Source organism: Canis lupus, chromosome 8 (genome assembly GCF_003254725.2).
Source record: "Canis lupus dingo isolate Sandy chromosome 8, ASM325472v2, whole genome shotgun sequence".
Lineage (NCBI taxonomy): Eukaryota > Metazoa > Chordata > Mammalia > Carnivora > Canidae > Canis > Canis lupus.
The window spans coordinates 64,522,532-64,533,620 of NC_064250.1; the positions used below are offsets into that span (position 1 = coordinate 64,522,532).

An 11,089-nucleotide genomic window follows, 5' to 3' on the forward strand; every position below is an offset into this window, starting at 1 on the left:
GCAGCCACAATTTTTAAGACACTCTTCAAAATCCCTAAAGATTTTAATTATTCACGATAAGACACACACAGCGAGAGAGAGAGAGAGAGAGAGAGAGAGAGAGAGAGGGAGAGGGAGCAAGAAGCAGGCTCCCTGCAAGGGAGGCCGACGCAGGACTCGATCCCAGGACCCCGGGGTCACGCCCTGGGCCCGAGGCAGATGCTCAGCCGCTGAGCCACCCGGGTGCCCCCCCCCCCCCACACACACACTTTGTAAAACGAACTTGTAGCAGTGCTTAGTGTCCAACAGAAAGCGCTCCGTCTGTTGAACAATATCTTGCCTGCAGAGCTTCTCTTACTGTTGGTCGATAGATAACGACACTGCGCACAGTCATCATCACCGTGGCAACAGCACCCGGTAGCTATCGGAGGAACATTGCACATAGAGCCGCTGGCCTTGGGGCGGCCATGCCTCAGCTTCCTCCGGAGGATGCTCTTTCTGCGAGTCTGGTGTGCCCCCGGGTACCAGCCACCCAGCGCCGCGCCAGGACTGCAGACCGTGCGCCGCCCGCCTCCCGCGACCCGCCGCGACCCGCATCCCGAGCCCCGCTCCAGGCCCCGCGGGGCCACCCGGGTCGCAGGCCGAGGCTGCGGAGGGCCGCCCCGCCCCCACCCCTCCGGAGGCGGGACCGCGCGCCCGCTTACCGCGTTGCCACGGCAACGGAACCGGAACCGGAACCGGAACCTTCGCCTGGAGGTGCCTCCTTCCCGGCGACCCTCGGAGCCCGTCCGGCCTCGGGAGACAGGCAGCCACCCCGGAGTCTCCCGGCAGGCCCGTCCGCGCCCCGGAGGGAAGTCGCCTTCCGTCGCGTTCCGCCTCTGCGTGCCCGGCGTGACCCTGACGGACACCCGCTGTGTCCAATCAGCTGACAACGCGATGGCCGGCGGCCAATAGTGCGGCCGCAGGATGCGGCTCGGGTTTAAGGGCCGCCCCCAGCTTGTCGGGAGGCCGGATGAGCCGCCTGATTGGTGGGCTCCAGGAAGTGCGGGCTAGCGTTGTCCAATCACGGGGAGGAGCTCGGAGGCGGCCCAATGGGGTGCTCCGGGGGGCGGGCCCCGGGAAGGCTCCCCGGGGTGCGCGGGGGCGAGCCGAGGTCTCGGCGGCGGAGCGCGGCGGCGATGAGCGGGTCCCTGAGCCGGGCGGCGGCGGCGCTGCTCCGCTGGGGGCGCGGCGCGGGCGGCGGCCTGCGGGCCCCGGGCGTGCGGGCGGCGGGCTCGGGCGGCGACGGCGGGGGCCGCTCGGCGGCGCAGCTGGACACGCTGGTGAAGAAGGACAAGGTGGTGGTCTTCCTCAAGGGGACCCCGGAGCAGCCCCAGTGCGGCTTCAGCAACGCCGTGGTGCAGATCCTGCGGCTGCACGGCGTCCGCGACTACGCGGCCTACAACGTGCTGGACGACCCCCAGCTCCGGCAAGGTCAGGGCCCGCCGGGGGCGCGGCGCGGGGTCGGGGTCGGGGTCGGCGGGGGCACGGCCCACCCCGCACACCTGCCGGCCTGGGCGTTCGGAGGCCCCAGCGCTTCACCGGCCCCCAGGCTGCACCGAGAGATGGCTGAGACCGCCCAGGCCCGGTCCGGGGAGAGTGTGCCCCGCGGGGGGGGGGGGGGGGCACAGCCACCAGGAGGTCCAGGCGCCTTGGGGGGACGCGCTGAGGATGCTGGCCGGCCTCGTGGATACCGGGCTGGTGCTGTCGGTGGTAGCGAGGGAAGGCCGGAGTCGCTCTTGCTCTAGGCCTGCGGGGTCACTGACTCACCTGGTGCCTGAGGCTTGGGGTTGTTGCTGCAAGGAGGGGGTGGACCCAGCTCTGGGGCTGGTCTTAGTTGCGATCGCTTGCTGTGGGAGACAGAGGCAGGAGCTCTGGTGTTTTAAATTTTGCAGGCAGGGCGGGGTTTTGGGGGGGTTAGGGTTGGGAGAGGCTCGTGGGGAGCAGCAGCATGGGGAAACGACCCCTAGGTCCCAGCTAACTCAGGCTTGGAGCTGGAGGCATGAAGAGCCAGACAGGGTGTGGGAGCAGATGCAGCAGGTCTCACGGCTTTTCGCTGGCTCAGGGGAAGGAGGGGAGGCCCTGACAGATAATGAGTACCTCTTCTGCTGCTGAGCAGCATGCCAGGAACCCTACGTGCATTCTGCTCTTTATCCCAGTGGGGGAGGAGAAAAAGAGGGCAGAGGAGTCGGTGGATCTGCCCCTTGGTTGGCTGGAGTCCTTGATCAGAGCTGGTGGAGAAATGAGGCGGCTGTGCCTGCACCTCCTGGAGGGTGGCTTCGTATCCTGCATGCCAGTTAGAAACCTCCAGGGACAGAGGCCTGGCATCTCCCTGAGCCTGCTGCTATTCTTTAGTTACAGTGTTCTAAAAACAGTTTTAAGGCACCAGGTTCCCTGTTATTATCCTACAATAGAGTTCTGCATTTCGTTATTATGTACTTAGGACCGCTATTCCGAAGTTGAAATGATTGACCAAGGTCCTTCCTCCTTGATGGGACAGGCTGATGTGGTGGAAAGGCTTTGAGCTGGAATCCCACTGCAGTCAGTCAGCTGTGCAACCCTAAGTCGCACGATTGCATTTTCCCCTCTTGGCGATAGGAAGATACCGAAACCAAACTTGACAACGACTTTAGGAGGTAAAAAAGAGAGAGTAGAACATTTTAGAAAGTGCCCACCATTTTATCTGGCACACAGAATGGTAGTTGTTTTATCATTTGGACTTTAAGGTCTTCAGAGTATTTTTTTTTTTTTTCTCCCAGATTAATCCTTGGGAAAGTCTTGGTTTTCGTGGGTGGAAACTAGGAGGAGTGAAGGCAGATTAACATTACCAGCTCTGTGTGATAACTGCCCTGTATTAGGCTCCGGATCCTTGTTTTCCTGCTAGAACACCACCCTTTGCTAGGCCCTGGGGTGTTTTTTAAGGAGGGTGCTGCAGCCTTCGCCCAGCAGTGGCTGCTCTGCTTCAGAGATAAGATAGGAGAAGCTACTCTGCACTCTTTCAACCGGGTCCTCGCGACAGGTTCCCTGCAAATGGCTAGTATGGCTGTTAATAAACAAGTCGTGTCATTGATAGCTTGCTTAGTGCACGGTTTTGGGGATCTTTGGTTTGTGGTTTCTGTTCTGCTTATTTTTATTTTATTTTTTTAGTATTTATTTATTTTAGAGAGTGTGAGCACAAGGGGGAGGAGTGGAGGGAGAGAAATTAGGACTTGAACATATCTTTTGGGGGGACACAGCTCAACTCACAACACCAATCTTTTTTCTTTTTAACCATTTATTTATTTTAGAGCGCGGGGCAGCACGCACACAGGAGAGGGTGCAGAGGGAGAGGGAGAGAGAATCGCAAGCAGACTCCCTGCTGATTGGGAAGCCCCACACAGGGCTCCATCCCATGACCCTGAGATTGTGACCTGAGCCGAAATCAAGAGTTGGACGCTCAACTGACTAAGCCACCCAGGTGTCCCATGTTCCCCCACTTAATATAACTGGAGATGAGGTATACTGGAATATAAGAATAAAGTCGGAGCAGAAATAAGAAGATTTACGCATAGCACTTAGGTTCCTGTCTTATATTTCATGCATCTGCCTTACAGCCTCACGTTCAGGTGTTCAAACAACTGCAGTAGGAGTTTAGCTCTTAAATTTCTTGAGCGTTGAGTTTCATCATTTTCATGCCCAGTTTGTTTCATACCAGATTGTTATCTTGGTAAAATAAATGGGTTGCATATCTACTGAACATAAAAAGTACACTTCTTTTGTTGCTTAGAAAAGTAAACATGCGTGCAAGTCTTAAACTTCACACTGGGGCAGGGTAGTGTGAGCACATTCCCACAGTGGGGATGAGTTTAGCCAGGGTGAGACTTTATAAAACGTGAAGATTCTTCATCTCTTTGCTTTCTGCACTTTTGAGTTTTACCAAGAGAAGCTGACAGGCAGCCTGATGCTTTTGCTAGCCAACGGTACATCCCTGCACCTTTCCCAGACCCAAGGTCACTGCTTGTAACTGGAGAGGGGCTCCTGCAAAATTGCCTTTCCTTTGCCTTGTGCCAGAGCTTTACAAAGGGCCCAAAGCCTGAAGAACACAGACAGTCGCTGTCTTCCTCTTCTGGGCGCCAGGTCCCGGAATTTTGGTCCAGAGAGGTCTCAGCCTGTGACCCAGAGAACAAAGAGGACTATGAGGTCTTCCTCAGGTCTTTTATTTCTCCTGTTTATCTGGAATACACACGGAAGGTAGTCCCTCTGGGTCCCAGTAGAAAGATTTCAGCATTTCCTAATCCTTGTCTTCACAAAGAATATCTTTCATTTTCTGTTGTAAGCGTATCACACTCATTAAAGAAACTTGGAAACGCTGAAAGTAATAAAGAAAGGAAATTACCTGTAATTCCATATACACCATTGTCAACATTTGGATCTAGTTTCTAATCTTTTTCTTTTTTTTTTTAACCGCCTTTCAGATCATACATATCTGTGCATAGTATTTTGCCCTCCTCAGAGCAGGCAATATGTCTTATGCAACTGCCTAAGTACCCTGTATGTTGCTTATGTAGAGCGAGCTTTCGGTGATTTTTTTTTTTTTTTAAGATTTTATTTATTTTGATAGCATGTGTGCATGAGTAGCGGGAGGTGGTGAGGGAGAGCGGGAGAATCTCAAGCAGACTCTGTGCTGAGTTTGGAGCTCAACTCGGAGCTCGATTTTGCAACCCTGAGATCCTGACCTGAGCTGAAACCCAGGAGCCAGACGCTTACCCCACTGAGCCACCCAGGTGCCCCTCACTGATTGTTTTAATGGGTAAATAAACACTACTTATATTTGTTATATTGTAAACTCTGTTCCATGCTATTGAAAACATAAACACTCTTAAATTTTTGCCTGCACAGATCACCATTGTATTCCTTGAATGAGATGCTGTGTCTGTTGAATGAATCGCCATTATCCTATTGTTGAATGTTTATTAAGCATTTGAAAATATGCTCCGCCTTTTCAGTATCAGGGAGTTTAAGGCAACAGTAACAAATTTGTGACACTTGAAAAAGTTAAATGGTGTGTCTGGGCTTGTTTGGTGTTCCTGTTATATGCTGCAGATGAGAGTATACATTGGTACTAACACTGTGGAGGAGTAACTTTCAGTACCGGGTCAAGTTGAAGGTGAGCATAGCTGAAGACCCAGCTGCTTCACGCCTGGGTATACGGTATGGAGTGGGAGTTGGCAGGCCTCCTTCGTAGAGGGCCAGAGAGTAGACACTTCAATCTGTGTGGACCCCTGCGTCTCCCTTGCACACACTCCACTCTGCTATTGTGGCATGAAAATGGTCAGGGATGGTAGGTAAATGGATGGGTGTGGCTTGAGTCCCACTAAAATGTTATTTCCAAAAACAGGAAGTGGGCCACAGTTGGCCCAAAGACCATAGTTGCCATCCTTTTATCCAGAGAGGAAGACCCCCGCATTTGAGTTACAAGACAGATGGAAGGATATTCATCAAAGCACTGCTTTTGTAATACTGAAAAATTGGCAAGAGAAGATCTAGGTCTATTGGCCCAGATAAACAAACTGTAGTGTAGTCAGGTCCTAGAAAACTAAATTGTAGTTGAATTAGAGCTAGATGTATTCCATATGACTCTATCTCAAAAGAATACAATGTTTACTCATGAAGTAAGTTGCAAAAAATGTAATTATGGCACAATGCCATTGGTGTCCACAGATGTTAGAGGTGGCGAAACAGTCCCATGTATGGCGGATACACATGTAGTGCAAGTATAGTTCATGGCCACAAGCCAAAGGGCACCTCTGCCGATCTAGAACCTGGCCTTCGGACTCCCAGAAACCTGGATGGAAATCCAGGCTCCACCATCTACCAGCACTGTGACCTTGGTTAAATAACACCCCTGAGCCTTGGTTTCTTCATCTTTAAAACAGAGATAATTATGCACGTGTTGCAGGATTTGTGCAAAGTGAGGCTATGTGTGTAAAACCCTTAAAGGGTATGAAATGCAGTGTTTTCAGCAAATGAGTGTTTTTATGCTGCTCAGCAGGATTGATAGCTTTCTTGTGTTTTTCCCAGTTGTGTGTATTTCTCAGAGAAGGCTGGCTGAAGGGCGGCATAGGGGACATCACCGTGGAGAGAATATCCACCTTGTATCTGGAACTGTGGGAGTTGAATCCTGTCGCCAGTTACATCTCATTTTATCCTGATAATAAATCCTTGAGGCGTAGAGTTATTCCCACTTCGCAGGGAGGGAAACTGAGGCTAAGTAAGATGAGCAGATTGACCTGAGGCTGCATTCCCAACCTGGCAAGCCACATTCGGCTCACATTAAGCCAGTGAGTGCTCTGTTCCCTCTGTCACTGGCCTGTTGAGGGTCTGCCTCACTCTTGCTCTCAGCCCAGATGATCTCATGTGGTGCTGGTGTCATTCTCTCAGGTAGGAAGATGCGCTGACATCATTCTCAGGAAGGCAGGAGGCCAGGTGACTTGCCCAAGGCAGAATTAATCTGCATCAGACTCCGAAGCTCCTTTGGTGAAAATCTACCAGGAAGAAAGAAAACTCTGGTGCTCTTAAAATTTGTTCTCCAAACCAGGAACAAAGTCTGATGTTCTGGAATGTGATGAATTTTGAAAAGTCCCTTCTGAAAGTTCTAGAAGGGAACTTTCTAGTAACTTTTTTTCCCCCCACTCTGGTTTGATGCTTTGGAATATTAATTTTTTTCTGGTGGGGCAGTAGGTATATGTAGCACTGATTTTGCAAGATCACTTCCTTCCTAACTCCCAACCCCTAGTGTCACTCTGTTGGCAGTCAGTGGTTTTTTTTTGTTTGTTTTTTTTTTTTTTTTGGTCCCAAATTAAATCTTTTTGTCTATCATCTGTGAAATATAATTCCCATTAACATCCATTCTTGGATATGATTTCCTAATTTTCAAGAGTTTCTCTTTGATTCTGACTTGTTTGGAGTGAAATTTCTAAGAGCTGTCACTGTATATTGCAGTTTTTGAAGATTAAAAAGTAAGAGACGTTAGCCTTATTTAGACAATTGTGAATTGATGGGATTCAATTTCAACTTATGTCTTTTATTATTGGAAGTTAACTTGCTTCATGCTGTAGGAATCAGTTGGGTATCTGTTTAAATATTTAAACCTGTAATCAGACTTTTTTTTTTAAGATTTTATTTATTTATTCATGAGAGACACAGAGAGAGAGAGGCACAGGCAGAGGGAGAAGCAGGCTCCATGTAGAGAGCCTGATGTGGGACTCGATCCCAGGACTCTAGAATCACGTCCTGGGCCGAAGGCAGACATTAAACAGCTGAGCCACCCAGGGATCCCCTCTAATCAGACTTTTAAAAAAATGGAAAGCAGTATTTTTTTAAGGCCTTGATATCAGCTGCCTGTAACACTTATTACCCTAAAACCAAAGAAGCCGGTACATTTAATTTTGATACACTGCCAGCCAGTAGGCACCTTAGCCACTGTCACAATGTTATCCTGCACTCAAAGGCGGGGTTCTTCTGAGTTCTTGCAATATAAGTTATTAGGCAAGGTAGCATAGCCCTGGGGTTTGGAAGGAGTTCATCTCCCTCACATGTGACTGTGTGTGTCACATGTTCCAGGATGGTTGGAAAGCCCACTTGTTTAGTAGTTTTAATGGTAACAGTTGATTCTGGTGGCATGTCCTCTTACCCCTAGACTGGACATGTGATCTGCAGCAATAGGAAGTTTAATGAACGAGGCAAGCCTCAAGCTTTGATTGAATGTGGTACTACCCACATGATTGATGAGAACAAATTATTCTTTTACTTAGTACAGATTTTATTTTTATTTTTTAATTTTTAATTTTATTTTTTAAAAGATTTTATTTATCCATGAGAAACATAAGAGAGAGACAGAGACACAGGCAGAGGGAGAAGCAGGCTCCCTGCAGGGAGCTCCACGCGGGACTCCATCCTGGGACTCCAGGATCATACCCTGAGCTAAAGGCAGACGCTTAACCACTGAGCCACCCACACTTTCCCAGATTTGATTTTTAAAAAACTGCTTTTTAGGATTGGTTGTAGGTGGCTTGGGGTGGACCTCAGATGTCCAATTTATTTTCATTTTTGGTGTGTTTCAAAAATTGTAGGCACTCACTGAAAGTATCAGTAGATATTCGTTGTCTTGGAAGGCTTAACACAATATATCACTAGCTGAAAAATCACACAGATATAAAATCATGTACACAAATGGTTCATGTACACAGTATAGAAGATATTTAAGACAGTTCCAAAGAATTAAAAGAAATTCATATTTACTTTAAACATGTCTTAATCCCCACCCTCACCCTCAGTCACATAAAAGTAGAAAAAGATTTGAGGGTGTAACGTACAGCATTGTGACTGTAGTTAATAATACTGTATTGCATACTTGAAAGCTTTTAAGAGAAGAGATCTCAAAACTTCTCATCATAAGAAACCTTTGTAAGTGCATTCGGTGACAGATGTTAACTAGACTTACTGTGGTGATGATCATTTTGTAATATATACAAATATTGAATTACTGTGTTGTATACCTGAAATAAAATGTATGTCAATCATAACTCAAAAAAAAAGTTCCAAAAAAAAAAAAAAGAAGAAGAAGAAGTGTGCTGTTTTGGGCCTTTGAAATTGTAACCCTTTCTCCATTAGGGAAGTCTGGAGGAGAAAGATAAAGCCCCCAGTGAGGGGCCTTGTCTAGTGTTGTGGTTTAGAGCAAATTTGCCGTAGTTTTTTTAGAAGATAGTGACTTTTAAAAGAGAAAAAACACATCATATCTTAGGACTTGTGAAATAAATGAAATTGGTGATTTTCTTTGGAAAATAAATGTTTGATAGTAAATGATAGGATATCAAGGACCAGTTTTTGTATTTTTAGTTTGTTTGCATGAAAACCACCACTTGAGTAATTTTTATTTTGCATAGTATTGTATTTTGTTTGAAGAATCTGTTGACTCTTCTGTTTTATTTTGTCTGCTCCTTGTGACCATTTAAAAATACTTGCTTACTTATAGAAGTATAAAAATATCAAATATCCATAGTGAGTAATTATCACGGCATGATTTTGATCATCCTCTGTTCTTAATAGGACTAACAGGTATTTTATGGATGGATGTATTTTTAAAAGTGTATCTCATCTGTAGAAAGGAGTAGAATAGTATGAAGAATGTGAGGAAAGAATAATCTTTTATCTTAAAATTGAAACCACACCTTCTTCCTACTGTTTTGTGAAGCCCCATCAGCCTCGTGGTCCAGAACGGAACAGAATAATCACATGGCTGCACTGTCCTAGGAGGGGCCTCATCTCTGTGTGTTCAGAGCCTTTTGCACACAGGACTGATCACATGCATGCTGGTTGGTTTCTTGTCTGCTGTTCGCTCTTGAGAATGGGGGGCGGAGGGGGGATGTCTCGCACCCCGTGGCTCTGCACCCAGGACAGGGACTTAAACCGAGTTTTGGACCTTTCCTTGCTTTGACTCAGTCACCACGAGTTCTGTGCTGAGCCAAATTAACCTGCTCCATGGAGAGCCTATCTGAGGGTGACGAAAGAGATTTTTCTCTGGGCAAAAGAATGATTAAGCATAAAACTCAGTGACTCACCATTGATGGCATTCACCAGCCCAGACAGGCACTAGAAGCATAAGGTGGGGACTGCCTCATTTGGCCAACTTACATGATGGACCCATGTTAAGTCCATTTGGAAATGAAGTCATAGTGTTGTTTCACCAAATCCATGACTGGCAGATGAGTGGAGAAGGTGGCTTTGTCCATCTTGTGTGACTCCCAATCAGTCTGGTTTCTCCGCCATGGGTCCCTGTTGATGGCATGTCAGGCATCGTTTGAGAGCCTCACATACCCGATACTCATGAAAGCCTTGTGAGGTGGGAGTGGGAACAGGTGGATAGTCGAGTCACTGGTATGAGGCCTCACAGTTCGTAATCGGGACAGGTGGGCTTCAAGCAGTGATCCAGTTGACTCTAAGGCTTTTCTACTCCTGTGGCAGACACATCCCCCAAGGATGGGGGAAGCAAGGGAGGGACACCAGGTGTTCTAGCAGGGAGTAGAAAATGTATTCTGCTGTGAAAAGTTCAGCTTGGATCGCTTAAATGATACCTAAATGTTCTTTCCCCGTAGGCATTAAGGACTATTCCAACTGGCCCACCATCCCGCAGGTGTACCTCAATGGCGAGTTCGTGGGGGGCTGTGACATCCTGCTACAGATGCATCAGAATGGGGACCTGGTCGAAGAACTGAAAAAGCTGGGGATTCGCTCTGCCCTTTTGGATGAAAAGAAAGACCAAGACTCAAAGTGAGGGTGGCCCAGGGCCTCCCCAAGCAGCAGGGGGCTGTTGGTGCCAAGACTCACTTCCAGCAAAGCCTTACCGATTCTGGTTTTCGCTCTTCAGACAGCAGCTGCTTGCCTGGATTCCCCCCGTTTGTAAGCAGCTGGGTGGTTTTAGTGTGTCTAGGGTTGGGGCTGCGAATATTCTATTGTGAACTTAATTACAACCACTGCACTGGAATAATTCAATGTTGTATTATGATATTGTCATGAACAAAATATGTTCTTACGTTGTCATTTGCCCTTTGCCTGATTCAGGAGTAAAACAAGGAGCTCTGGAATCATCATTATTCATAAATCCTCTGCAAATGTGTCCGTCTGCAAAGATAACATGTCCCCCCAAATTTTTCATATCTACTTCTGTTAAGAAAAATGATGGACAAGGAAGAAGATTGGTAACTGGGGCGTTGTTTTTTAAAATAAACTGGCAACCCAGGGATACCGTGTGCGAGTTGTTAATTCTAAATAGCAGTAAGTCTGTACCTCAATCTGCTCGGGCTCCTGTAACAAAATCCCGCAGACTGAGTGCTTTATAAACAATACATGTTTATTTGTTATAGTTCTGGAAGCCGGAAGTCCAAGCTCAAGGCTCTAGCAGATTAGGTGTCTGGCAAAGGCTATGCCTTGGTGCATAGATGACCTTTCTCACTGTGTCTTCACAAGGAAGCTCTCTGGGCTCCCTCTTAGAAGGGCACAAATCCCGTTCATGATGACCCTGGCCTCATCTCCC

General features: G+C 47.9%; 1 protein-coding gene and 1 non-coding gene across 3 annotated transcripts; one reads left to right on the top strand and one right to left on the bottom strand.

The window, feature by feature from the left end:
* Positions 1-260: 260 nt before the first annotated feature.
* LOC112658194 (small Cajal body-specific RNA 13) lies at positions 261-537 on the bottom strand. The gene has a single exon (XR_003135588.1). It is a non-coding gene; the product is annotated as a small Cajal body-specific RNA 13 (non-coding RNA).
* Positions 538-759: 222 nt separating this feature from the next.
* On the top strand, positions 760-10,798 carry GLRX5 (glutaredoxin 5). 2 transcript variants are annotated; one of them, XR_003134919.3, is made up of 3 exons: positions 760-1,452; positions 9,251-9,371; positions 10,152-10,291. XR_003134919.3 is itself a non-coding variant. In XM_025443171.2 (2 exons), exons 1-2 carry the CDS (start codon positions 1,158-1,160, stop codon positions 10,328-10,330), a joined length of 474 nt encoding a protein of 157 aa, XP_025298956.1. In that variant the 5' UTR covers positions 1,133-1,157; the 3' UTR covers positions 10,331-10,798. The 2 variants fall into 2 exon arrangements, 1 of the variants encoding a protein (XP_025298956.1); XM_025443171.2 differs by lacking the exon at positions 9,251-9,371 and having other exon boundaries at positions 1,133-1,452; positions 10,152-10,798.
* The last annotated feature ends 291 nt before the right edge of the window (positions 10,799-11,089 follow it).